The 22,671-nt window shown below is 57.8% G+C and overlaps 1 protein-coding gene across 1 annotated transcript in view; it reads right to left on the bottom strand.

The window, feature by feature from the left end:
• The window catches only part of SHANK2 (SH3 and multiple ankyrin repeat domains 2), a 572,646-nt gene that overhangs the window by 6,571 nt on the left and 543,404 nt on the right, over window positions 1-22,671 (bottom strand). Inside the window, exons 18-21 of the mRNA XM_058526174.1 lie at window positions 22,354-22,434; window positions 13,234-13,364; window positions 11,291-11,402; window positions 6,370-8,779 (exon numbers count right to left, since the gene is read on the bottom strand). Of these exons, the coding sequence (XP_058382157.1) occupies window positions 6,370-8,779; window positions 11,291-11,402; window positions 13,234-13,364; window positions 22,354-22,434 (2,734 nt within the window). The remainder of the gene's footprint in view (window positions 1-6,369; window positions 8,780-11,290; window positions 11,403-13,233; window positions 13,365-22,353; window positions 22,435-22,671) is intronic.

Raw genomic sequence — 22,671 nt, 5'->3', positions numbered from 1 at the left:
TTACAAATTCAATTTGGCTCTTGAACAGTACTGAGTGTGGGCCAGAGGCCACTCAGTGATGACAGCCAGGTGTGCTCATTCTTCCCTCACACGAGCTGTGCTGGGGCTCCGAATCCTTTCAGCACAAGATTCTCTCCAGCAGACCTCTGCATTTGAGTTACTGTCGAGTTCTCCTGATGAACCCCTATCTTGCATGTAAAATGGCATTTATTTCCATACTGCTCTCTTATTAAGTATTCTATCTTTACAACACCTCGCTAGGTGGGGCATTAAAAAGACAGGGAAGGTGAGGGGCACCGAGTCATTCACAAATCTGCCCAAGGCCTGAGTGGGCACTGGAGCCAGCGCCTCCCGCCTGCTCCACGCCTGCGTGTCAGTGCTTTCGTATACTCAGTCCTCACAGTCGCCCTGGGGCTCTGAGCACCACGAGGGGGCCCTGGTCTGTCTGCAGTCCCCAAGGCCTGGCCCACACTATTGTGTAATAAGTAATTGTTGAATGAATGAATGGTGGGTGGACATTATTAAGCGCATTTCGCAGATCAGGAAGTCGAGTGGCCTGACCAAGGTTATAGAGCCAGAACTGCGCGCGGGTGGCTGCCTTGGGTTCAGCAGCCATTCCATCAGGAATCAGGTCTTCCTGCTAGAATGTTCATGTCTGAGCAGGTCAAGAAGGCACGCAGTTTTCAGGGAGAAGTCTTCCCCCGCCCCGACACTTGTTTGCCAAGTGGTCCTGATGTCCAAACTGGGATGTGAGGATGTCACAGTCAGACTTGAAATTGGCCGTTTGATGAGCGAGGATAAAATGTTGCAGCCAGACTAGAAGAACCCCCTTCAAATTCCAGTCCACGAGGGAACACGCCGAGAGCACGTTTCACAATCTCCTCTAACTAGTGTTCACCTAATTATCCGCAGTTTCCTTCACTGACACCACCTTAACATTTCAGTTGGTGCAGTGAAATGATAAAACCGCCGTGACGGTGCCGAGGTTACGAGAACGCGATTAAGCAGCTTCTATTATCGAGTCACTTTTGAAGTCTGTGCTCTGGGACCAGCTGGGCGGAGATAATTTTTTAACAACCCAAATTGATTTATTTTAAAACCAAGAGGCTTTCAGGATAACACTTGCCGGTGCCTCCGGCTCTTCACCGATTCTCTGCAGTGTGAGGGCAGCTGGAGGCTTGAGAGCGACTGACTTTTCTGAGAACCGGCCTGGCTCACACCTCCGGGCAGCCTGAACCCCACTCAGGGGCCTCGGGGACCTGGAGCTCCACCCAGTGAACCTCCTCCCTGAAGCCCATCGGTGCCTCTGAGAGGTGAAGGCCAGTCTCCGGTTGCCCTGGACCCACCAGAAAGAGCTAGGTGATCTAGAGGGGACCGTGAGGGATCCAGCGGATGCCACGCCCTCTGGATGGAAGCACAGGGTCCCCACAGGCATACACTCCCTGCTGTGTCCCCCCACCAGCCAGGGAGGGAAAGTGACCTCCCACTTCATGGAAGTGCTGACGGGCCTCCCTGTGGCACGTGTCATCCGCCTGACCCAACAGTTGCTGGGTAATCTTCACGAAACCTGGGTACAGTCAGGTCATGCCCACCCTTTGCTTAAGCCCTCCGATGGCTGCCATCTCTCAGAACGCAGTCCAGCTCTTCCCCACGGCCCGCGAGACCCTCCGAGACCCGGCCTCTGCCAGCCCTCCCCTCACAGGGCCTCAGCTCCTTTAGCATGGAAAGCACCTCTGGCCTCTGGGCTTTGCGCTCGCTGTGCTTGGGATGCTCCGCTCCTGGTTTTCCGCACAACTGGCTCCTTTTTGTATTTCAGGTCGTTCCAATCAATGTCACTTCCTTAAGGAGTCTCGCCTCCTTCCTGCACATAGTCACTCTGACTGGTGAGCACATCTTCCTTCCTCTGCAGCACGAGGCACACTTTGGGTGTGTCTCGTTTATTATGTACTGTCCATTTTCCCCAGGAGAATGTGGCGCCCCACGGGAGGAGAGACCTTGAATGTTTTCTGGTTCAGTGAGAAATCCTGGGGCTCAGCACAGTGCCGGCCACGTAAGAGGTAATCAATAACTGTTTGCCAAGTGCACGATTAATGACTGAGTCTGCTGCCCCGCTTCCTTGGGCCCAGGCTTCCTCGGTTGTGCATCCCTCTTGTTGCTGTCCTCCCTCTGGCCGGGTCCTGGGCTCCTACAGTGCAGCAGCTCAGGAACTCCCGACCGTACACTCATGAACTCGTCATAGATTCCTGAAGGGCTTTGAAAGGTAGAACACACCGAGCAAGTGAAGGACATTCCTGCAGTCGCCGATAATGCTTTCACACGTGCCTGTTCTCATGTGGCAGCCACGGTGCTGTCGCTGGTATCGACAGTCATCCTCTCGGCTCTGAGCTTCCCGGGGAGGGGCTGGGGCCTGCAGAGCGCCAGGCTCCCGGGCTGGGGGCCTCCAGCCAGCAGCGCCGATGGGCTGGGGGGCCCCGGGTTAGCTTCAGGGTTCTCCCGAGTAGGAGAAGCAGCCGACTCTTCAGAGACTCCACTCCCCTCAGACCGCAGCCCCTTCACTTTATCTAGTTTGATGCTCTCTTCAAAGATGAGGTCACTTCCCAGGAAAGTCAGGGAGCTGCCCGACTGCTCCATTCTTAGCAGGGCGTTTTCAGACCCGGCCTGAGCAGATGCCTCTAACAGTATGTACTAACTAGTCGGTCATCTTTTCACCAACAGAACTGTAATCCAGACGTCTCCAAATCCCGTGTCATCCCTGATCAGCAGACTCATTCATGGCTCAAGTTAAATCAAATGTCCCCAGTGAGCAAGGATCTAGTGACACACTTTCTCTTCTTCCCTGGTCCCCTCCTGGGTTCCAGCAAGAAGTGAAAGTAGTCTCACCTCAGAGTTGTTACCAAAGAACCAAAGTCATTAGAAAGGGGTGAGTCAGCTGAGGGGCAAGTCCCACTTCGTACTCAAACAATTGTGGAGTAACTCGAGAAAATGCCCTTTTCTTGAGTGATCAAAACTTGTTTCTATGGAAATGGGAGTTTTGCACTGTTGCTTGTCTGTCATTTCAAAGAGCAAGGCTGGTTTTCAATTTTCCCTTGGAAAACTCATTTCTTTTTCCTCAGTAGGAATTCCCTTCTTCCAATTTCTTGCCTCATTTTGCCCAGAGCCATTCCCAGCTCTTAATTTTTAGATGCTCTTAATTTAAGCTGTTAATTTTAAGAGTAGTGGTGCGCAGCCCAGGCAGGCGAGCCCTGGTTGGGAGTATTCTGTGAATGGGGAAATACTCAGGCCTACCAGTGGAGGCAAGACCAGCAAAGGCGAGGCATGCCCGGGGGTTATCTGTGTGAGCCAAAAAGTGTGGGTGAGTGCTGCCGGTTCCTAAGAAAGACACAAGCACCCAGGGCCTGATGGCAATCTTTGTCACACCCTCAGGACTCTGCCCAGTAGCCATCCCCCCGACTTTCCCTAGTCTGCATGCCTCGTGGCTGCAGCTCATGTCCACTGAGGGCTTTGCCTTTGCCTGGTGAGGCTGTGAGATCAGAACCAGGGAAGCCAGTCGAGGGCTCAGTGCAGTGCCTAAAGTCAGTGACCTTCCTCTTTGTCCTTTGGCCTCAGGGCCATCCTATTCCCAGTCCAACTCAGTGTCACCCTTGGCCATGAGCCGGGAAGAACGAGAGACAGCTTCTGGGTGCCTCAGCCGAGCTGGTGAGCACCTGATGTGACTAACCTTGCCTGTTAGCAGCCACTGGTAACCCAGGAAGAGGCCTCCGGGCACTCAGCGGGGCTCAAGGTGAGTCCGAAGGCCTGAGAACAGCCCTGCCCTCAGGACCTCAGCCCTGCGGATGTTAAGTTAGATAGTTGCCCTGGCCTTCCAGGCTGATCCTGGGGTCCAGCAAGACGTCAGGAGTCAAACCATGAGACAGCTCCCGTGGTGGGAGATTCTGTGCCTTTAGGCTGAGTACCCTTGGCCAAGTGCTTACTCTCTGACCTTCGCTTTGCTCATCTGCACAGTGGGAATAATTATAGTCCTGCCAGCCTCGGGGGTGCCCAGGGAGCACAGCACGATGCCCAGCATCTGGTGAGTACTTAATAGATGTCAGCCAACGTTCTTGCTGTAAGTGCATTGGGTTATAAATAACAGAACAGACCGGAGGTGGCTGTTCTTGGCAACCGAGCATTGGCTGGAGGTGGTCCTGCAGCTGCTCTCCAGAAATCCAGCAGGATGCTGCCAGGTGACGCCTGCTCTGAGGCCCCTCCCACCTAGGGAAATGCAGAGTAGGGAGACCCTGGAGACACATGCAACTCGGAGACCCACTCTCCTCAGAGCCCCCAGGAGCCCATCTAGTGGGGAAATGATTAGAAGCGGTGAACAATTGAGATGCTGTTCAGAGAGGCACTCTAGAACCCCCACTCCAGGTGGGAGTGCTCAGGGGAGCACAGCTCGGTGCAGGCTGCCCCCGGCCTGAGCGGCCCTAGCATCACTCCCCTTCAGCATCTTCCGACCTTCAGACATTGCTAACAAAGGGAGGCGCCAGTCAGAAAACCTGAGCCTCAGCCTGGCTCTACCTCCTGCTGGCTCGCACGTGGACAAGCCACTTGTCCTCTCTGGGCCTCCATTTCCCCTTCTGAAAAATGGGTATAATTAATACATGCTCTTGGCTCCCAGTTGTCTCATAAAGATTATTCACCCATGTGAAAGCATTTTGTAAAATGTGAAACACTAAGATAAAGCATCTTCATCGATGTATTTTCACATAACGTAGCAACTAAAGAACTGTATTATTATATAATGAGAAAGGGCAAAACTAGGCAGTTTTTAAGACTTCCTTGAGATTTGCAAGTATATAATATTTGTAGGTATGTGTGTACATACGTCCACCAGAAACGGGGAACTTTTAAAGGCTTTCTCTTCAACTGGAGGTTCTATTTGAATGTCCCAGTTGTTGGTGGGTGCCCCATTAAAAGACAGCAGTGTCGGGGCCGGCCCGGTGGCGCAAGCGGTTAAGTGCGCGCGCTCCGCTGCGGCGGCCCGGGGTTCGCTGGTTCGGATCCCGGGCGCGCACCGACGCACTGCTTGGTAGGCCATGCTGTGGCGGCGTCCCATGTAAAGTGGAGGAAGATAGGCACAGATGTTAGCCCAGGGCCGTCTTCCTCAGCAAAAAAAAAAAAAAGAGGAGGATTGGCAGATGTTAGCTCAGGGCTGATCTCCTCACACAAAAAAAAAATAAATAAAAAAAAAGACAGCAGTGTCAACATGCCTCTCTACCAAGGCTGGCCAATCAGTATTCCTCTGAGGAGTAATGGGAGCTATCCAAGTAATTTATTTACATCCACACTGAAAGATAGCTGGGAAAATTGTGGCTCTCGGCCCGCATTTCAGGACTCCACTGTAGTGTGATATCGCTGATTAATGGACTTAGATGTCTGACGCAAATGCCTGCCCAGCAGGAGCATGAAGAGAGACTTCATTAGTCAAAATGATGAAGCCTGGCAGTAAACATCAGCGGGAAAATCTGGAGAACACTGCCACCCGGGGAACAGCACGCCCGTGCGTGTCCCGCGTCACGGGGAAGAAAACTGAGAACCTTGAGGAATGGCGGAGAACCATCCGAGATCCGTGGGCAGACAGCAGAGGGGCCCGTGCTAGAGCACTGTGTGCCTTCACAGAGCCCGCGGGCTGCGTTTAGACCCCTCATGCTCTACCCTAGTTCCAATGGCAATCACTCACACTGCATGACGCTGGGAATGGCTGACCCAGGGAAGACTGGCTGATTTTCTTCCCTGATGTCTGCCCGCTGGGATAGGATGGGCTGGCAGGGGATCGCATTTCACTCTAATTCACTAGTGAAGCCACAACCCGGCACCTCCCCAGCCCTCAAACCAGTGAGTGATGGGAGGAGGGGAGAAGAACCCACACACACTTCATCACACACCCGCGCACGCCACCCACCCAGTCACACCCCCAGTTGGCATGGCTACTCTCTTGCAACCAGCTCGGCGGAGCTTGGTTTTGGCTTCCGCAAGGCTCTTGAATGGCCTTTTGGGGGGCTCTGGCAAAGATCTGGAGGACCAGGAAGGAGAGGGCAAAGCTGCTCTTTGGAAGCCGAGGCAGGGTGGCTCTGGGCGGCTGCCGTGTACTGCAAGTCTTGACTCCTGTCCTGCCAGATGGAGGTGATCTCTACTCTGCTGCACCGGACGGAGGCCCGGAGAACGAGAAGGAGAAGCGCAGTGATGCAGCCAGCACCAAGGCTTTCCGAATCCCCTCTTCACTCCGCTCAGGTTGCTCCTGCAGGGCATCTCCCGGTCGGCGCTGGCTGGACGAGACAGAGGAAAGCCCGCCAGGGAGCGGTCTGCGTCTAAGCCAACTGAGGGACTTACCTTGGAGCGAGGCTGGCAGGCTTGGTTCCCGTTGGCAAATCCAGTCCTTCCCCTGGCTTTGCTGATTTCTCTCGGTTCATTTGCTGCAGGATTGAGTTCAATTCACTAATCACGTTCGCCTTTGGGCCCGAGAGAATCGGGCTTTTCACCTCCGAGACATCACCCCACAACTTGGAGGTCCTTGGCTGGATAACCTTGGTTGTCCCGGGCTGGGCACCGCCTGGTGGCGGTGGGGGGGCTGGCGGGGGGATAACAAAGCTATCCACATCCTCTTCCACGAGCGCGTCTTGATAAAGTGCATTGCTTTTGTGAATTACGGGCTTCATTTTTGGCTTAGGAGGTACTGGGGGTTTGTCAACCATAAATGCTTGCCCATCTGCATAGACTGTGCAGGTGTCCACGTTCTCCCCACCCTCAGAGGACAGGGTGGAGATGCTGGACACTGTGGAGATGGTGCTGGTCGTCTCGAGATGGTGGTCGCTGCTGCTCCGGCTGTCCACCTCTTCGATCCCAGAGTCCGTGACAGTGTCAAAGCTTTCGGGGGGTGGCAGGAATGAGGCAGGCAGACAGTTTGAAAGACCGGCCGGCTTCTTGCTGTCTGCAGAGTTGGTTGGTTGGCTGGAGTTCAACAAAGGGGGCTGGGAGGCATCGTTTTTTTTCTGCTTGACCAAGTCTGTGAGAGCGGGGACAGAAGCAACGCGGTCATCGGGGATATCAAAACTATTTGCAAATTCCAGGGGAGGAGGCAATGGCTCTGTAAAAATAAAATCCTCATCCAGGTCCACGGATGCCAGAGGGGGCGGGGGGATGCGGAATGGCAAAATCACCGCCTCCTCCATGGAGCCCGCTGCCACGATGGTCCTGCCGGGCGCAGCGGCGGCGGGCTCGGGGCCGGCGGAGGTCTGTAAAGCACCTGTGGTTTCAGGGACGCCTGCTGGCACCTCGGTGGGTGCGTTATCGGGCTCCGTCTCCATGTCAGCCTTCTCATCCTCCTCCTCCAGGAAGTTGTCCGACTGGGCAGCGTCCACGGTGTGGACCATCAGCAGGCCAGCCGACTTCTGCTGGGACGTGTCCACGATGTCGATCAGCATGTTCTTCTTGTCGTCGCCCTTCCGGTCCTTGCCCAGCTCAGTCTCATACTTGTTCTCGGTCTCCTGCCGCCTCAGGGGCCCCCGTGTGTTCTGCCTGGTGACCGGAGGGAAGCCCGCTTCTACACTGGGCCGCATTTTGGTATCGATGTAGAGAGGTTTGTTGAGGTCGGCCTTGGGGGCCTCCCCCTTGGGGCCCTGCTGGGACTCCTTCATGGCTCGGTCCCTCGCGGAAAGTGCCAGGGCCAGGGGGGAGCTGGGGTCCAGCAGCCTCCCTGTGAGGGGGTGGACGTAATTCTCAGGGCTGGCCGCGTTGCTGCTCTTGGGGGGCACCACGGGGCTGCTCTCAGGCCCCTTGGCTTTGGACGTGGAATTCAGTGGCCTGCTGGCTTCACTCTGAGCTCCGGCCTCAACGACACCCACGAAATCGTTCTCAGGCTCCCTGGGCGCTGCCCCTGACGTGGGCGACGACAGCTGCTCAACGCCATCCTCCTCGCCGAACCCGCCCTCCTCGGGGAAGTTGGAGGGCAGCAGCCGGGGGGCGGGCAGCCCCAGACCCACGTCTTCGTCCCCCAGGTCTGTGGAGAGGAAGGCCGGGGAGTTCCTCCTGGCTTCCAGCCTCTTCTCCCGGTCTCGGACGGCCCCGGCGATGGCGGCGGCGAAGGGGCTGCTGACGGTCAGGCTGTCGTCGGGCCGCAGCTGGCCCAGCTGCTCCGAGGGCTGGGGGTCGATCTCCATGCTGCTGCCCTGGCTGCTCTTTCCGCTGCTGCTGGTGGAGGGCTCCTTGACGATGATGGTCGGGATGGGGATGGAGCACGTCTTCTCGGGGCTGTCCTCCACGTTGGACTGCTTTACCAGCATGCCCTTCCGCCGGGCGGGCTTGGCGGGCACGTAGACGGCTTTGCTGGCAATCTTGCCGACCTCTGAGTACGGGTTTTCGGGCATCTGGCCCCGCTTGTTGCGGAAGTTGGGCTGGGGGGCGGCGCTGCGGCTGTAGAGGTCCTCGGAGTCCAGGGAGTAGCGGTCCAGCTCCCTCCTGTAGTACATCCCCTTCTCCCTCATCATGGTGGCCACCGTGTCAGAGCGGGCTGCTGCCGACACCTTGGCAGAGGAGTTTTGATTGAACGCGGGCTTAATCGTCCCATAGACTCTTGGAGTTGGGGACTTGGGACAGTTGTAGGCGGTGGGGGATGGTGGTGGTGGAGACGGGGGCACGGACTGCGGTGGGGGGGGGATGTCCTCTGAGGTGTCCGGCATGGACAGGCTTCTGGTGAACTTCAGCATCGGAGGGGCCAGAAACTGTCGCTCTTCCTCCGTTATTCCTACAAGTAGAAGGCAGGTTTAGTTTTAAATCACGACAATAACATACAGCCCACTAAGCTCCTAGGATTGTGTGATACACTACATCTCTGCAAACTCACAAAGAATCACGATGCGCACTTGTTCACGGAACACAGCACAAGCCACGATGCCAAGGGGTTACGTGGCCCATTCTGAGCCAAAAAAAAAGAAAGAAAGGAAGAGAAAGGCACTGGGGATGCACTGAGTGCGTGCTGTTGAGATGTTCTGCTTGTGGCCCAGAGCAGCGGGCGTGAGGGATGTGTGAGGGCCCCGGACAATGAGCTGTGTTGCTCTTCCAGCCAAGCACTGGACACCTGACTTCCTTGGGGCTGCGTGTGTGCATGTGTGTACATGTAGACATGTGTGAGCGTGTGTTGGGGGCAGGGGCTAGACTGGATCAGGAGGCTTCCATCCTCTCAGGCCTGGCCAGGGCCCCCAGGGGGTGATTTTAGGGTCTAGGGGCTGAGGCTGTGATGCTGCCCATCTGAAACGAGGGCACGGGGCATACAGGTTGAGGGAGCTGCTGTGTTGGCTGATGTGACATGGACGATGCCACTGTTCAGGGGGCAGGGAGTGCCATCGTCCTGCCCAGGGATGCAGGGAGGCCTGCCACCCTTCAGCAGAGCCACCGGCCCGCTGGTGGCCCTGCAGTGCTGTGAGCCTGGGATGGTCTTGCCCATGTGACAGAAACCCGTTTTGTTGCCTGACTTCTCTGGGTCACCAGAGGGCTTGAGGACATTGGAGCTCCCCAGGCCCTCAGGAGGATGGCTGTGTGGACCCCAATCCAAGCCTGGAGCAGGATCCTGAGCAAACACTCGGCCTCAATAAGCCCCTTCTGGATCCTCCCAGAAGCTCTAGAACTGGTTCTATCTATGGCCCCCTGGGCTGGGCTGAGGGGTCCAGCAGTTTACCACAATCACGAATAACCAGAGTGAAAGGTCAGCTGACTCAGCACTGAGTCAAGTTGTGTTCCAGGCCTTGATCTAATGAAAGAGGTGGATGCTGGATGTGAGGGAATGTGCTGAGAGGGACTGCAGTGGGGACGGTGGGCGTGCCAGCCTCAGCGGGCCTGAGTTCTGTGTGTGTGTCGACTGGGTGAGACTTTCAGGCTCTCTTTCTGACCAAGATATAAAAACATCAACAGAATGCACTCCAGGAGACGGGAAGCAAACACAGACGCAGACGCCGACAGACAGAAAGTACTAGGTCTCACGTCAGGGGCATGCAGCGGGAACAGAATGAGCTACTTCAAATCAAAAAACTCCTAGGACAAACTACAATCATTTATTCCAATGAAAACTTCCGTTCGATAAGGGTATTCCAAATTGAGCATACTCCTTGTGGGAGGGTATTTTGGCGTCACAAAGATCAGTTACTACAGGCCTCCTCCATTGAGCATTTGCTACCTGTTGGTTGCCTGACGATTGCATTCCCAAGGAGTAATAATTTAAGAATACACCTTATAGAGTCAACTGGGTCACATTCATATTACAGATCCAAACCATAAGGTTCACTAACCTGATAGAAAGATTCTGCTGTCTGACAGGAGGAAATCAATTGTTATTAACCAGTTACAGAGCCAGTGACACAACACGGCGTAGGCGCGACTCTGCGGTGGCCTGAGCTCCCGGGGAGGGTGAGTTTTGGGGACAGCAGACGCCACCTCCACCATCACTTATCGCGCAGTCGCTGCCTACCGTAATCCACCTCAAACTAGCGACAGACCAGTCACGCCTCCAGACAGCACCGCCGGGAGGTGTGTCGAGAACACACCAAGCAGCGTCCCCAAGGGTGGGGCTGGGGCTGCCCGAGGTGGCGGCTGCACACGCTCCTCTTTAAACGGCAAGGGTCCACTGGTGCCGAGCAGTGGCCTTAGCTTCTCTGAGACTTTACATGGTCAAGACAGTGCCAGGTTATCTCACAAAGGGACTGTCTGAAAGGGCCACGTCTACCTCGCCTGGAACAATCAGTGGGAATCGTGATATTAACAAGAAAGGTAAGCAGTTTTCTACAAACACACAGTACATGATTTTATTAGAATTCAAGAACATGACCCAACCACCCTAAGAAGTATGTCCATTGAGCTCATCCTACAAAACATGGTAGTGGCCAGTCTACGCAGAGACCATGGGGACCGTAGTGAACATAGGACCCACTCCACCTGCCCCCTCCAACCTGTGCAGGACGGGGGAGGAGGCTTCTTGGATCACCCGTGCCCACCCTCCGCCTCCCTCCTGACATGGCCCCCTCACCCTACTGGTGTTATCACACATAACCTGGCTTGCAAGATTGGAGAAGCCACCCTGGATCATGAGTCCAGTGGGTGGAAAAGTTTCAAAGGGCTCCCTGGTGGGTTGGCCAGGTGCCCGCCCTCTGGTGGGTAGGCCTGGGGGTCGCTAGGCAGGCCCCAGTGGGCAGCGCTGCTGCGGGTCTCTGGGGGCTGCTCTGAGAGCCAAGGGGCAACCTCTTTGGATGTGGGCCACGCTTCTTACCTATTGATTTCTGCCTTCGCATCGTACCTCGAGGGAGGCCCAGAAACGGGCCTTTCGGGCTCCCAGGAACAGTGGGCGTCATCACGGCAATCCCCTGGCGTTCATACACAGACTGCAAACCAGAGAGCCTGGGGTGAGCCATGCCTGGACCAGCCCCACGCATGGCGACAGGCCCAGAGGGTGACACGGAAGCCCCGGGCAGCGGGTGCCCATCATGTGGCTTCCCGGGCTGCTTCTGGGAGCACCTAAGTGTCCAGCTGAGGCTGACGGGACACACCAGCCTCGAAGACCCAGAAAGGGCCCTGTCTGCCCTTCCCACTTAGCCCCCGCCCTCAATGCCAGCGTGCCCGGCTTGGGGGAGCCGTGGTCTGCCTGACATCATTCACCGACTGGCTGACAGACGAGTCTCTGGGAGAGTGGCCAGGACAGGTGTGCTGTAGGAAAGAGAATACCGCGACCTGGCCACGTCCTTGAGCAGGAGCCTCCATTTTCTTCCTGCACAAAGTGGGCTAACAACACCGGCCATAGAATGGTGCACGGAGAGCCGGGTACAGCTGTGAGTGAGTGAGCTGCAGGACCGCCCTGGAGCACCAAGACCCAGTCCAGCTCTGGTCTTCCCTCCCCGGCCTGGCCCGGGAGGAGCCTACAGCCTACCTCCCTGGCTTTGGATATAGATCCCCTGTGAAGTCTCCACCTGACCTGCTGCTTCCTTGACTGTAAAACTGAGGTTGCTGGCCGCCCCATCCCTTGGCATTGGAGAGCGACTCAGGAAAAATATCAGATGCAGAGCCTGATGGAAACACGTGTGCAAGCTCTTATATCTGGTGCTCGTGCCCCCAGACTGTCTCTTACGAGACACAGTCTCACGCGGATCTGGGCCTCTGCCTGGCTCTCTCCTCTGTAGCCTGAGGCTGAGCTTGGAGAGTGTCTGGGACAAGGTGGGGCCCGGGGTGCAGCCGGGGGAAAGGATCCGGGAGGAAGGGCCTGGAGGGAAGGGCTGACCCTGCGGGAGGGCCGCCACCGGGAGAGCTTGTGCAGCTGCCCCTCGGAGATCCAGAGAGGGTGGGAGGAGGGGCAGGGTGAACATTTTAATTGTAATTGTTACCAATTGTGTTTGTTTGAATGTGTACTGCACAAAACGATCATGTTAAATTGGTGATACTTCTGGGTACTGCTGTGTAAGGAAAGGCTAGGTTAAACAAAGTGAGTCAGTTTGAGGTGGAGAGAAAATGCTAAGTATTTGTAACAGGTAGTACTCGAATCCGGCACCAGGCACGCAGATGGGGTGCCAACAGCTGAGTCAGGAGAACAGTGAGAAGCAGCCTGCCCAGGATGTGCCCGGCCCGGGAAAAACCGAGCGCCTCTGCCCAGCCCCCTGGAGCCTGTGGTTTCTGCCAGCCGCCCAGGGAGGATGGGCGTGGCAAGGGCAGCGGCTCTGAACTGGGCACCTGGCCCATCGATCAAAGTCCATGAAGCCTGAGCCTTCACGGAGCTCCCAGCCCCTGAGAACAGCAGTGGCCTGAGATCTCAGGGAGGTGTGCCCTCCACTTGTGGGGTCCCATGGGGGACCACTGCATTCGAGGTTGGAAGTACGGCCTCTTTCACCCCAGAGGGTTTCTGTGCTTTGGGTAGACTAGGAGCGAAGATCCTTCTGTCCGAATACCACTCTCAGGCCCTTTTAGCCCCTGAGACTAGGGGGTTGGGAGAGCGTGTGACTGAGCTCAAGTCACGCGGTGAGTGAGCGGCGAGGCTCTGGTCTGTCCCCACTGGACCACAGTGCCTGTCCCGTGGCCACTTGGACTGGGGCTCCGTGTCTGGACACGTGGGAAGCGTGACCCACAACTGCAAGGAGGCCATCTCCGCTCATGCTGGGCCCTGCCACTGCAGGAGCGACGCTGAGAGGCCCGCCCGCTGCCCTCGGGTCCCCAGGGCACGCCACTCACGTTCACGTCAGAGACAGATGGGAAGCACCGGCTGGTGGGCCGCTGCTTGATGGTGGCCACCCTGGACTCCACGGCCACGTTCTCTGCAGTTCGGGATGGCTTGGCGGCCGGGACTATCTCGTCCGGCTTATCTGCAATGTGAACACAATGATTGGAACAGGTGTCAGTGACCGAAGCCCCTGAAACACAGTCAGGGGCACGGGTCTCAGTTAGAAAAATGCCAAAGTGCCTCCGCATTTTAACAAGGCATTTAACTGCTCCGGCCTCCGAAATCGTGCAAGCAGGCGTTGTCATGTGGTGCGGAGCACGCATGCTTCCCTCTGCCACATGCATCCTCACGGACACAGTCCCTTCCACAAACCTCACCCCAGGAGGGGGCACGTGGACAGGACGGGAGACGACCCTCAGCAACACAGCCTCGGCCCCCGGGAGCCCTGTCTCTCCTGAAGAGCCGCTACTTCCGCGGGTCACTTCCTTCTCACCCTGGGATTTATTCTCAGTGGGGTGAACGGAACCTTAAGTTTTGGAATTTTTTTCTTTTTAAGAGCTGAGAGGTGTGGTTCCTTTGTAACCAAATGCAGTGGCCAAGGCCCAAGGACCCAGTGCCCGAGGCTGGAGGCCGCTGGGCAGACTGGGCATGGAGGAGGCGGGAGGGGTGCAGCCCGCCGGCTCAGGAGCCTGTGCTGTGAGGGAAGTCCCGTTTTCTCCCAATAGTAGAATATTCTCGTTTCTTTGTGAGAAAGAAAGCCAAGGGTTAGTTATTAGTGATCCTTCGAAATAAAAAAAAGCTTAAAAAATTAAAATTTAAAACATTAGAAAGTTTTTTTGAAACTTGAAAACTGAAGCACATCCTAGAATTACCCCCATGCCCTAGCTTTATCTGAGGGATGTCTGAGTTCAGGCACCGTGGCTGTTCAGGACCTCGGTTCGCCGAGACCTACAGAACAAGCGTCCTCGGTGGGGCTGGGCCCTCGGGCCCCTGCTGGCCCCCAGCCACCCATCCAGCAAGGGCCCCCCAGCTAGCAGGAAGCCAGTGTGAGGGGTGCCTGGTGGGAATTCCCATTTTGGACCCTGTGAGACACAGCACTCCCCGTGCCCCCCAGGCCATCCAGAACATTCTGTCCATGAGTCTGAGGCCTTCTCCTAGGCGACCCCAACCCCTTCTGGAGTCTGGTGACTCCCCATGAAGCTCGTACCATGAAAAAGGCCCAGGCCTCTGGGGTCTCGCCCAGACTCTGAGCTTCGAGGCCGGCGTGAGAGTTGGAGAGCAGACGGGAGCTCCGGGTGAGGCCGGTGCACTGCTCCAAGTTGTTCTTCAGGACACTGCGGTGTCCACTTGTAATAGCGGCTACCCAAGAGGACCCACCCCAGAGCCACGACACCCTCAGAGTCGCCCAGGTGAGGGCCCCAACAAGGGGAGCTTCGGGGGGGTGGTGCTGGGGCAGGGCCCGGCCAGGCGCCCACCACAACCTCAAAGAGTGCCGACAGGTATGGCCTGGCATCCTCCGCAGAGATGCTGTCCTGGTTAATGCCTGACAAGGCGCCTGGCTCCGGAGCCCTGTCCTAGACCAGGGTCAGCAAACTACGGCCCTCAGGCCAAATCCTGGCCACGCGTGTTCTCGTTCTGCCCGTGACCTAAGGACGGTTTTACACTTCTAAGGGGTTCTGAAAGGAAGGAGGAAAAGAATGTGCAACAGAGAACATACAGCCCACAAGGCCGAAAACATTATCTGATCCTTTATGGGAAATGCCAGCCCCCCCGGCTCTGGACCATTCATTGTCCCCGTCCACCTGCCAGCCAAGGGCTGAGGAGCCCAGACAGCAGCAGCGGCTGGAAGCCCTCCTACCCTCCTCCAGTGCTCCTTCAGACCTCTCCCTCCCTCTCGGCAGCCTCTCCTGCGGTCCTGGGACCCCAGCTCTCCTGGCTGCGTGCCTCCTCCTCGGGGGTGTTTCCTTCCACCCATGGATGATGGGGACATTGGTAAGCGTTGGCTCCTCAGGGAATTGGTCAGAAACACCCACCTCTCTGGTGTCACTCGGCAGCGGGGACGCCCCAAGCTACGGTCACTGTGTCCCCAGCCCCCACTTTCCTCATCACTGCCCACTGAAGTCCCGACCTCACCTGCGTTCAAGGCCTGCTCCTCCAGCCGGACCACTTCTGCCCAGTTCTCCTTTCTCTCCTCACCTCCTTCCCTTTGCCCCACCGCTGTGCTGTACACACCCCCTGATCCCAGCAGTTTGCCTCCTCCGAGAAGCCTTCCCCTCTCAGATCTCGGCCGGGAACCCTGCCCTGGTTGGGATTTCGCTTCCTTCTGTGCAGGTTGCCCTGGCCCCAGCGGCTGGGCCTCGCTCCCCTGGACTGCCACATGGCTCAAGTCCTCTCAGAGCAGTGGCTCAGGTGACGCTTGGTTGACCTCCTTGGAAGGCCAAGAGTGACCTGCAGGTCCAAGCCAGATCTTCAAGAGGGTCCTGTTTCTAGCTGGCCCCACATGTCTGCTTCTTTGATATTAGCCCCACTCAGCTGATGGGGCTGCTTCACCCCCGACCCCAGCATACAGAGGGTCTGTTGGCTGGCAGCCCCAAATACCTCTGGAATCTTCACATGCCCGGAATATGCAGGCAGCAGACTGTGATCTCAGGACTCCAGGGCATGTGGCAGGCACCCCGAAAACATGCCTCGAATGATGAGTGTGCCCAGGTAAAGCAAAGGCACCATGGTTACTAACAACAGACTCAATCCCAGTGGAAATGCGAAGTGCCTTCATCCCATTTCTCATCCTAACAAACCTGGCTGTAGGGGAAGGGCTATTCTCATTTTGCAGAGATAACAACTGAAGGTCTGAGATGCTTAGGGTCCTGCAGGTGGAAATCTGGGACCAGGTGGGAGCTTGGGCCTGAGTTGGGGTCACGCAGCCCCCGTGCCCACCGTCAGGCCAGGGGTGCCTGGCCCTGGTGGGCAATGGAAATCTCAGGTTACCATCAGAAAGGTCTGCCTGGTCCCGCCAACTGGGAATCGGGGCGAGTGGTGCCTAAAGTCGGGGCACCGTCCACACCACAGTCAGGCTGTACGCTGTGGGACAGGTCTGGGGCGTCTCTGAAGATGCTTCCCCTGGAGCCGTGGCTACCTCCGACGTGCACATCCTTGTCTTTCTTTCAAACCTTTGCCTCCCGCTTCCATCCCACCTGAATGTTCTTTTGAACCAGAACACAGGAGAGCAACTTGGTCTGTGGGGGGTCATGGGGGGGCTATTCCTTTCCACCGAGAGCTACTTGGTGTGGTCTGTGCTATTCAGATGCGAAGAGGGAACCTCTTGTCCCACAGGGAGCCTGTGGCCCGACTCTGCTCAGCCCCCGGCTTTGAGGGTTTGTTTACTGGAACACGAAGGCTTTTAAGAAAAGCTGTGAGGCTGTGAGTGCCCGCTTCTCATTCTGGGCTCATGAGGATTGTTATGCTTCGTTTATAAGAGCCTGGGATTGGGTCTTTATTCAAGGACTCCGGGTGAAGAGGGTTAGTGACTCCAGCTGCCTGCGGTCTTGAAATGAAGTCCTCTGTGACTGAAAACCGTCTTGCAGACAGACGTGAAAACAGTCAAAGCTTAAAAAACGATCTAGTAATGAGTTGATGAAAATGCTCCAGAAGTAACCACGTATTTTAATTTTCAAAGCAAATGTCTGGTCCATTGAGAAGCCAGAGGTGGTGCGCACAGTCCATAAACCGAAAACTTCCTGGCATGGGGAAGAGTGTGCTCGGGGAGGGGAGGTGGTGGATTTGTCAAGCACGGTCACGTCGCACGCAGCCACGGATCTCTTGGGAACCAGAGCAGGGACGACAGGAGGGCTGGTGTCCTGCCCATCGCCAGAGCCCCCAGCCCGTGAGCTCACCCTCAACCACAGGCAGACTTCAACACAGTCACCTAGGATGCCCCACACCCTCCTGCTGGAGAAATCCACTGGCTTTGCAAGATGGAGGCACCAAATTGTGGCAACCACCTCAACAGCTGTTGTGAGTGAGGAAGCCGAGGCCTGGGACGACACGGGCACACATGGCTGAGAGGGAGCCTGTGGCTGCACTTCCCTCCCCACCAGGTGGAAATTGCATGCCCGTCGCAGAGGCCCTGGCTCTCATGTTCTCTGCCCCCTCTGCCTGTCACCACATGCAAGGCCGTACTGCGGCCGACCCTGAGCCCCGCAGCCAGGGCCCCATCTGCTCCTCGGAACCCTGGGGAGAGCATCCCAGATGCTCTGGAAGCGTCCGGCGAGGCCAGGATGGAGATGCGCACATTCTTCAGCTTCATGAAATGCTTCCCAATCTCCGAGACATCCAGGAATCCTGTCCCTCCTCGGTCATTGTTCTCTCCCTTGTGCCCTTGAACTAGTCATTCTGCCACCCTCTCTGGAGGGGCAGGGCCACCCACACCGTCTTTCGGGGTGAGAGGGCACGGAGCAGCATTTCCTCCACCACACAGCTTCCAGGAGGAAGACAGAAACACCAGCAGCACCAGATGTTACAGACAAGCTGCACACGTTGGAAGCTGCAGCTGACGCCAGCTGGCCTAGCTCTTGTTGAATCTTGCAGGAGGCAGTGAAGGAGTGGGGAGCCGGCGCTTCGACCCAGCAGACTGTTCCTGGGCTGCGGGCTCTGACGAGTCTCCAAGGGTTGGGGCTATGGGTGCAGCCAGAGGTACCCGCAGGCCTGGAAGCCAGGGTCAAACCAGTGGCACTACCCCTGGCCTGGCTTCCACATAGAGCTGCCCGGGGCCATGTGGCTCTCGTGGGGGTCCTGTTCACCCTTGGGCCTCTGAGCACGGTGTCTGGGGACGAGAGCAGGTCCTCAGGAAACACTCAAGGACTAAACAAAGGGGTTTTAGAGGCGAGGAAATGAGAACTCAGGGATCTTGGTCACCTGCCCGCAGCCACTCAGCAGGAGGTGGCTCCTAGGGGTTGAGCTGGGATGTGAGGCTGTTTAACTGCGCGTCAGTTTCCTAGAGCTGCTGTGACAAAGGATCACAAACTGGGTGGTTTAAAACAACAGAAATAGATTCTCTCACAGTCTGGAGACCAGAAGTCTGAAATGAAAGTGTCGTCAGGGGCACGCTCCCTCCGGAAGCTCTAGGGGAGCATCCTTCCTGCCTCTTCCAGCTTTGGGGGCTCCAGGCGTCCCTGAGCTGTGGCTGCGTCCCTCCAGCCTCTGCCTCTGTCTTCACGTGCCCTCCTCCTCTGTGTGTGTGTCTCTCCCTCTCCTTTCTTTTGTTAGGACACCCGTCATAGGGTCAGGGCCACCCTGCTCCAGGGGGACCTCATCTTGATTTCATCTGCAAAGACCCTATTTCCAAATAAGGTCCCATTCACAGGTTCTGGGTGGACAGGAATTCTGGGGGACGCTATTCAACCAGCACATCCATAAAGGCCTGCTTTCTCCTGTTTCCCCAGCCTTTCTGGAGTGTGATGGACGTTTCTTAAGAGGTGAGACCAGTCCTCCGGAACAGACGGGCGGAGACAGCACGACGGGGGCTGGAGTGTTCACTGAATACTTTCAATGTGCCTGGCATGACCCCATTGGATGCTCTCAGCCCTGTGAGGTGGGACTCTCCAGTCCTCGACTGTATGGTGAGGAAGCGAGGCTCTGAGCTGGCAGGGGCCGAGGGCTGGAGGAGGGGGCACTAGAGCCCCATGCTGGGTGAGTAAGCATGTCCCGCTGCCTGCCCCCTCAGGACCTGGGTGCACCATGGCTGCTGGGCCCTTTGGGATCTTCTTGCCCATGCACCCACCTCCTGTTCTAGCTGGGGTCAGGGAGTATGGGGAGGGGGCATTTAATCTCAAATTTGCATCCAGTTTTCTCCACTGTTTAAAGGAAGGTGGGTCTCCATTCTCCAAGAGTCTCGCCCGTCCTCAGTGTGGATTCTGTCCTGGGCCCCCACTGGCCACACAGACTGTGACTTCTGCTCTCTCGTCTTCCGCCACAGTCTGGGGTGTCTGGCTGCTGGAGGCACCCCTGGGGGAGGAGGGCGGAGCGGATGGGGCCAGCGGAGGACCAGGCCACAGGCGCCTCTGAGGCTCTCCTTGATACAGACTTTCTTGGCCAGCTCTGTTATGGCTGCGGGGTTCCTGGGAGCCTCTGGTGGGTGCCTTCTTCAGGACAGTATGGTAGACAGAGGGGCGTTCTCGACAGCTGGGGGGTTGGCCGTGGATTGAAGTGGAATTCAGAGAGACGTGTAATCCCAGGAAACTGTGTCTCCTGGGTCTCTACCACATGGCTGACGCGGTGACCCATCCTGCAAAGCCCCTGGGAGTTCCCTGGGCCACCCCTAGGGGGTGAGGTGTGTAGGCGCAGGCCTGCTGCACAGGAAGGCTGCTGGAATTGGCCTGCACCTGGGGAGAGAGTCGCGGGGAGAAAGGGGGCGCTCGTGACTCGGTGCTCCAGGTCCCGCAGCCCTCTCCCGAGACACTGCCTTGCTGGATTCCAAGACCCCTCCCGCCGATTTCAGTGTCTTGGCTACCACGGCACGGCTCAGCAGCAGTGCCTAAGGTCATGTGACAGGCTGCCCTCCCGCCCTGGGAAAGTGGTCTTGAATGGACAGTGCTGCTTTTCGCTGTCGGGTGGCTGTCCCCAGCAGCCGCGTGAGGAAGGCCCACGTGTGGCTGCTGCTGCTCGGCCTGTGTCTCCGCTGCTCGCGGCACAGCGACTCTGGTCCTCCCACCCCCAGGGAGGGCAGGGAGAGGCGCGGCCTTATAGCCCAGCCTTCCCTCCCCCTGAGGGAGGGTTGTCCCGCAGGTGCAGAGCAGGCCTCCTGGAGAGCAAGGGGCTTTCTGGGAGCTGAAGGCAGGCAGCCCCCGCCCACAGCAAAGGCAGCCAGTGGGCAGGGGTCCCGCCCTCCATCCATTTGCCAGGGGCTCCCCTTGCCTGTGCCCTGGCCAGCAGCCACGTGTGGCCTCACGGGTGGAGCTCTCGCTAAGGCTGCCTGCCTGAAAGGGCAGACCCAGCTGTGACAGCCCGAGGGTCCTGAGGGCGTCACAGTCATGATGATGTGGACACAACTCGGGGGGTGGGGACCCGGGTGGGGATGCAGAACATGTTGGGGGGGACCACAGACAGGAGAAGCGAAGCAGACGGAACAGACTGAAATGGGACATGTCCTGGAGCTGGGGTCCTTCCACAGGACCCCGAGCACGGAGAAGACAATACAAAGTCACGGCACATTCTAGACGCCACGCTGACGGCCACACAGGGGTCCTCTCCCATAGGGTGTGTGGGCGGGGGCTGGAAACAGACATGGGCTCGCCCCTTACCCTTCTTCTTCCGGATGGAGGCTTGCAAACAGAAAGGGGAGCGTGAGTCCCGCGACGGCAGTGCTCACCCAGGGCCTGGGCTGGGCTGCCTCGCTGCGGTTGGGGGGCTCGGGGCCTGACCCACCAGGGGCCAGACACGGGCGGGCGTCTGGAGAGCGAGATGCACTGTCTACGGCTTCCCCGGGAACCTGGGCACCAGGGACCTTCCCTCTCCGACCTGTCCGGCTGGTAAACCTGGCTAGCCCCCGTCCCCTCAGCATCGGGCCAAAGCAGCCTTTAGGAAGGGCGCCCGAGGCCCTGCACAGGAGAGAGGGCCCTCAGGATGCCGAGGGCTCCAGGGACCTGCACAGGGCCCCTTGGTCTGAGCTGACCCACTGGAGCCCTCCCTTAAAGCTGAGTTGCTGGCTGGTCCTCTTGGGGGAGGCGCGCCACAGGCCCCTTGCAGAAGCCGGTGTGGCACGTGCCATCTCGTTTTAGAGAAGGACACACAGTAATTCATATTGTCATCCTCACAGGGTGCCGGGTCAGGCGCGGGGGACAGTGGGGTTTTCCTGATGAGTCTTGCTTGGACGGACAAGATGTGGTCAAGGAGGGGGCCAGAAGGAAAGGGGCCTGCGGGGAACTACTGGTTCTGGGTGGGCCACACCATAGCAGGGGTGCTCTTTTCTAGAAGACCTAGGCCTCGGCGCAGACCCGCAGATTCCAGCCCTAGAGCGCAGTGACAGCTGAAGGGTGCTCGCCGGGAGTTCCGTCAGCCTGCTTCACCGCACCCGCCATGCACGGAGCGTATGAGACCCCTCCCAGAGGGGCTGCAGGGAGGAAGGGGCCACTCTGTACTTTTTTTGGAGGGGACGGGAGGGCCAAAAGGTCTCCCACTGAAGGCTGGGATCAGGAGGGAGCAATGGCAAGTCAAACACCAGCGAGGGGCGCTCAGATTTCTACCCACTGGGCCAGCTGGGCTGATGGTTGGGTCTTGGGCAAAGTGTTTGCTTTGGTGCCCACGTCAGCTGCCCTGTGCAGAGCGCACAGATGCTCACCCTTCCCCGCCCAGTAGGCCCTCCTCATGCTCTCCACTGAGCAAGCACTGCAACCCACTCGCCACTCTGGTGTGGGTCAGAGCCACTCGCCTTCCAAAGGTGTCCCTGGGCCCCATGGTGACTCCCCAGCATGACACATAATCAGCACCTGGGGGCTCACGCCGTCGGCTCCAGAGTCATTCTCTTTCAACAGCCGCCACAGGCCGCGAGACCCAGGGGCACGTCGCTCTGCGTATACTTCCCCAGCTACACGACGGGGTCCGATGGCCAGAGCCCTCTCTGTTCCTTGCAGACCCTTTAAGAAAGTCTCTCCCTATCCCTGGGGTGCAGCCCATCAGGCCTGCCAACCCCACTGCTATCTACACTAGACCCCAGCGGGGGAGCTTTCTGGTCTGAGCCATGCGTGGACGGCCAGCGAGGTGGACTTCGGGGTGGGGGCACCCTAGACATCAGGGGGAGCTGTTTGGGGAGCACTGTGGGGAAGCTTACCTTTATCCACTAGTGAGAGGCCCAAAAATTCAAAACAAAGCAATGTTAGATGAACCAAGAAGAGGAAAAGGTACCACTGTAGCCACACCCCCGAAAGCAGGCAGGATGCCAATGGAGACGCCACTGTGGGAGCCACCCACACGCAGGCGCGTTCCTGACGCCATTCCCGGGTTTGGGGGCCAGAAGAGGGGCAAGCAAGCAAGCAGAGGGCCATGCACGGGCTGGGGCTTCGCGGAGGCCGGCCCTGTGGCCGCCTGGGTGCTGGCGACAGCGCAGGGCTGGGGCGGGCCGGCTGGGCGACTCTTACCGAGCTCCTCCAGCTCCGAGGTCATGGACTTGGAGCGCAGGGTGAGGGCCGTGGTCGGAGCACGCTTTGGAGGCGGGGGAGCTTGAGGGGCAGAGAAGAGGAGGGTGAGAACCTGGCCACACAGCCACCCACCCCACCACCACCTTCCAGAACAATCTGGGAGGCTGGCGACCCTGAGCCTGAGGTTTTCTGCTAGGAAGGCTGACAGGTGGAGGCCGTCCCCCAGGGTGGGGAAGCCGGCAATGGTCACCCTGCCGTGAGTCACGAGGCTGGAAGTGTCTGCAGGCTCCATGGGGGCCGAGACGGGTCGGGACCAGG

The sequence above is a fragment of the Diceros bicornis genome, chromosome 31 (genome assembly GCF_020826845.1).
Source record: "Diceros bicornis minor isolate mBicDic1 chromosome 31, mDicBic1.mat.cur, whole genome shotgun sequence".
Classification (NCBI taxonomy): domain Eukaryota; kingdom Metazoa; phylum Chordata; class Mammalia; order Perissodactyla; family Rhinocerotidae; genus Diceros; species Diceros bicornis.
Note: the sequence above shows the minus strand (reverse complement) of the source record. Positions and strands in the feature narration are given on the sequence as shown.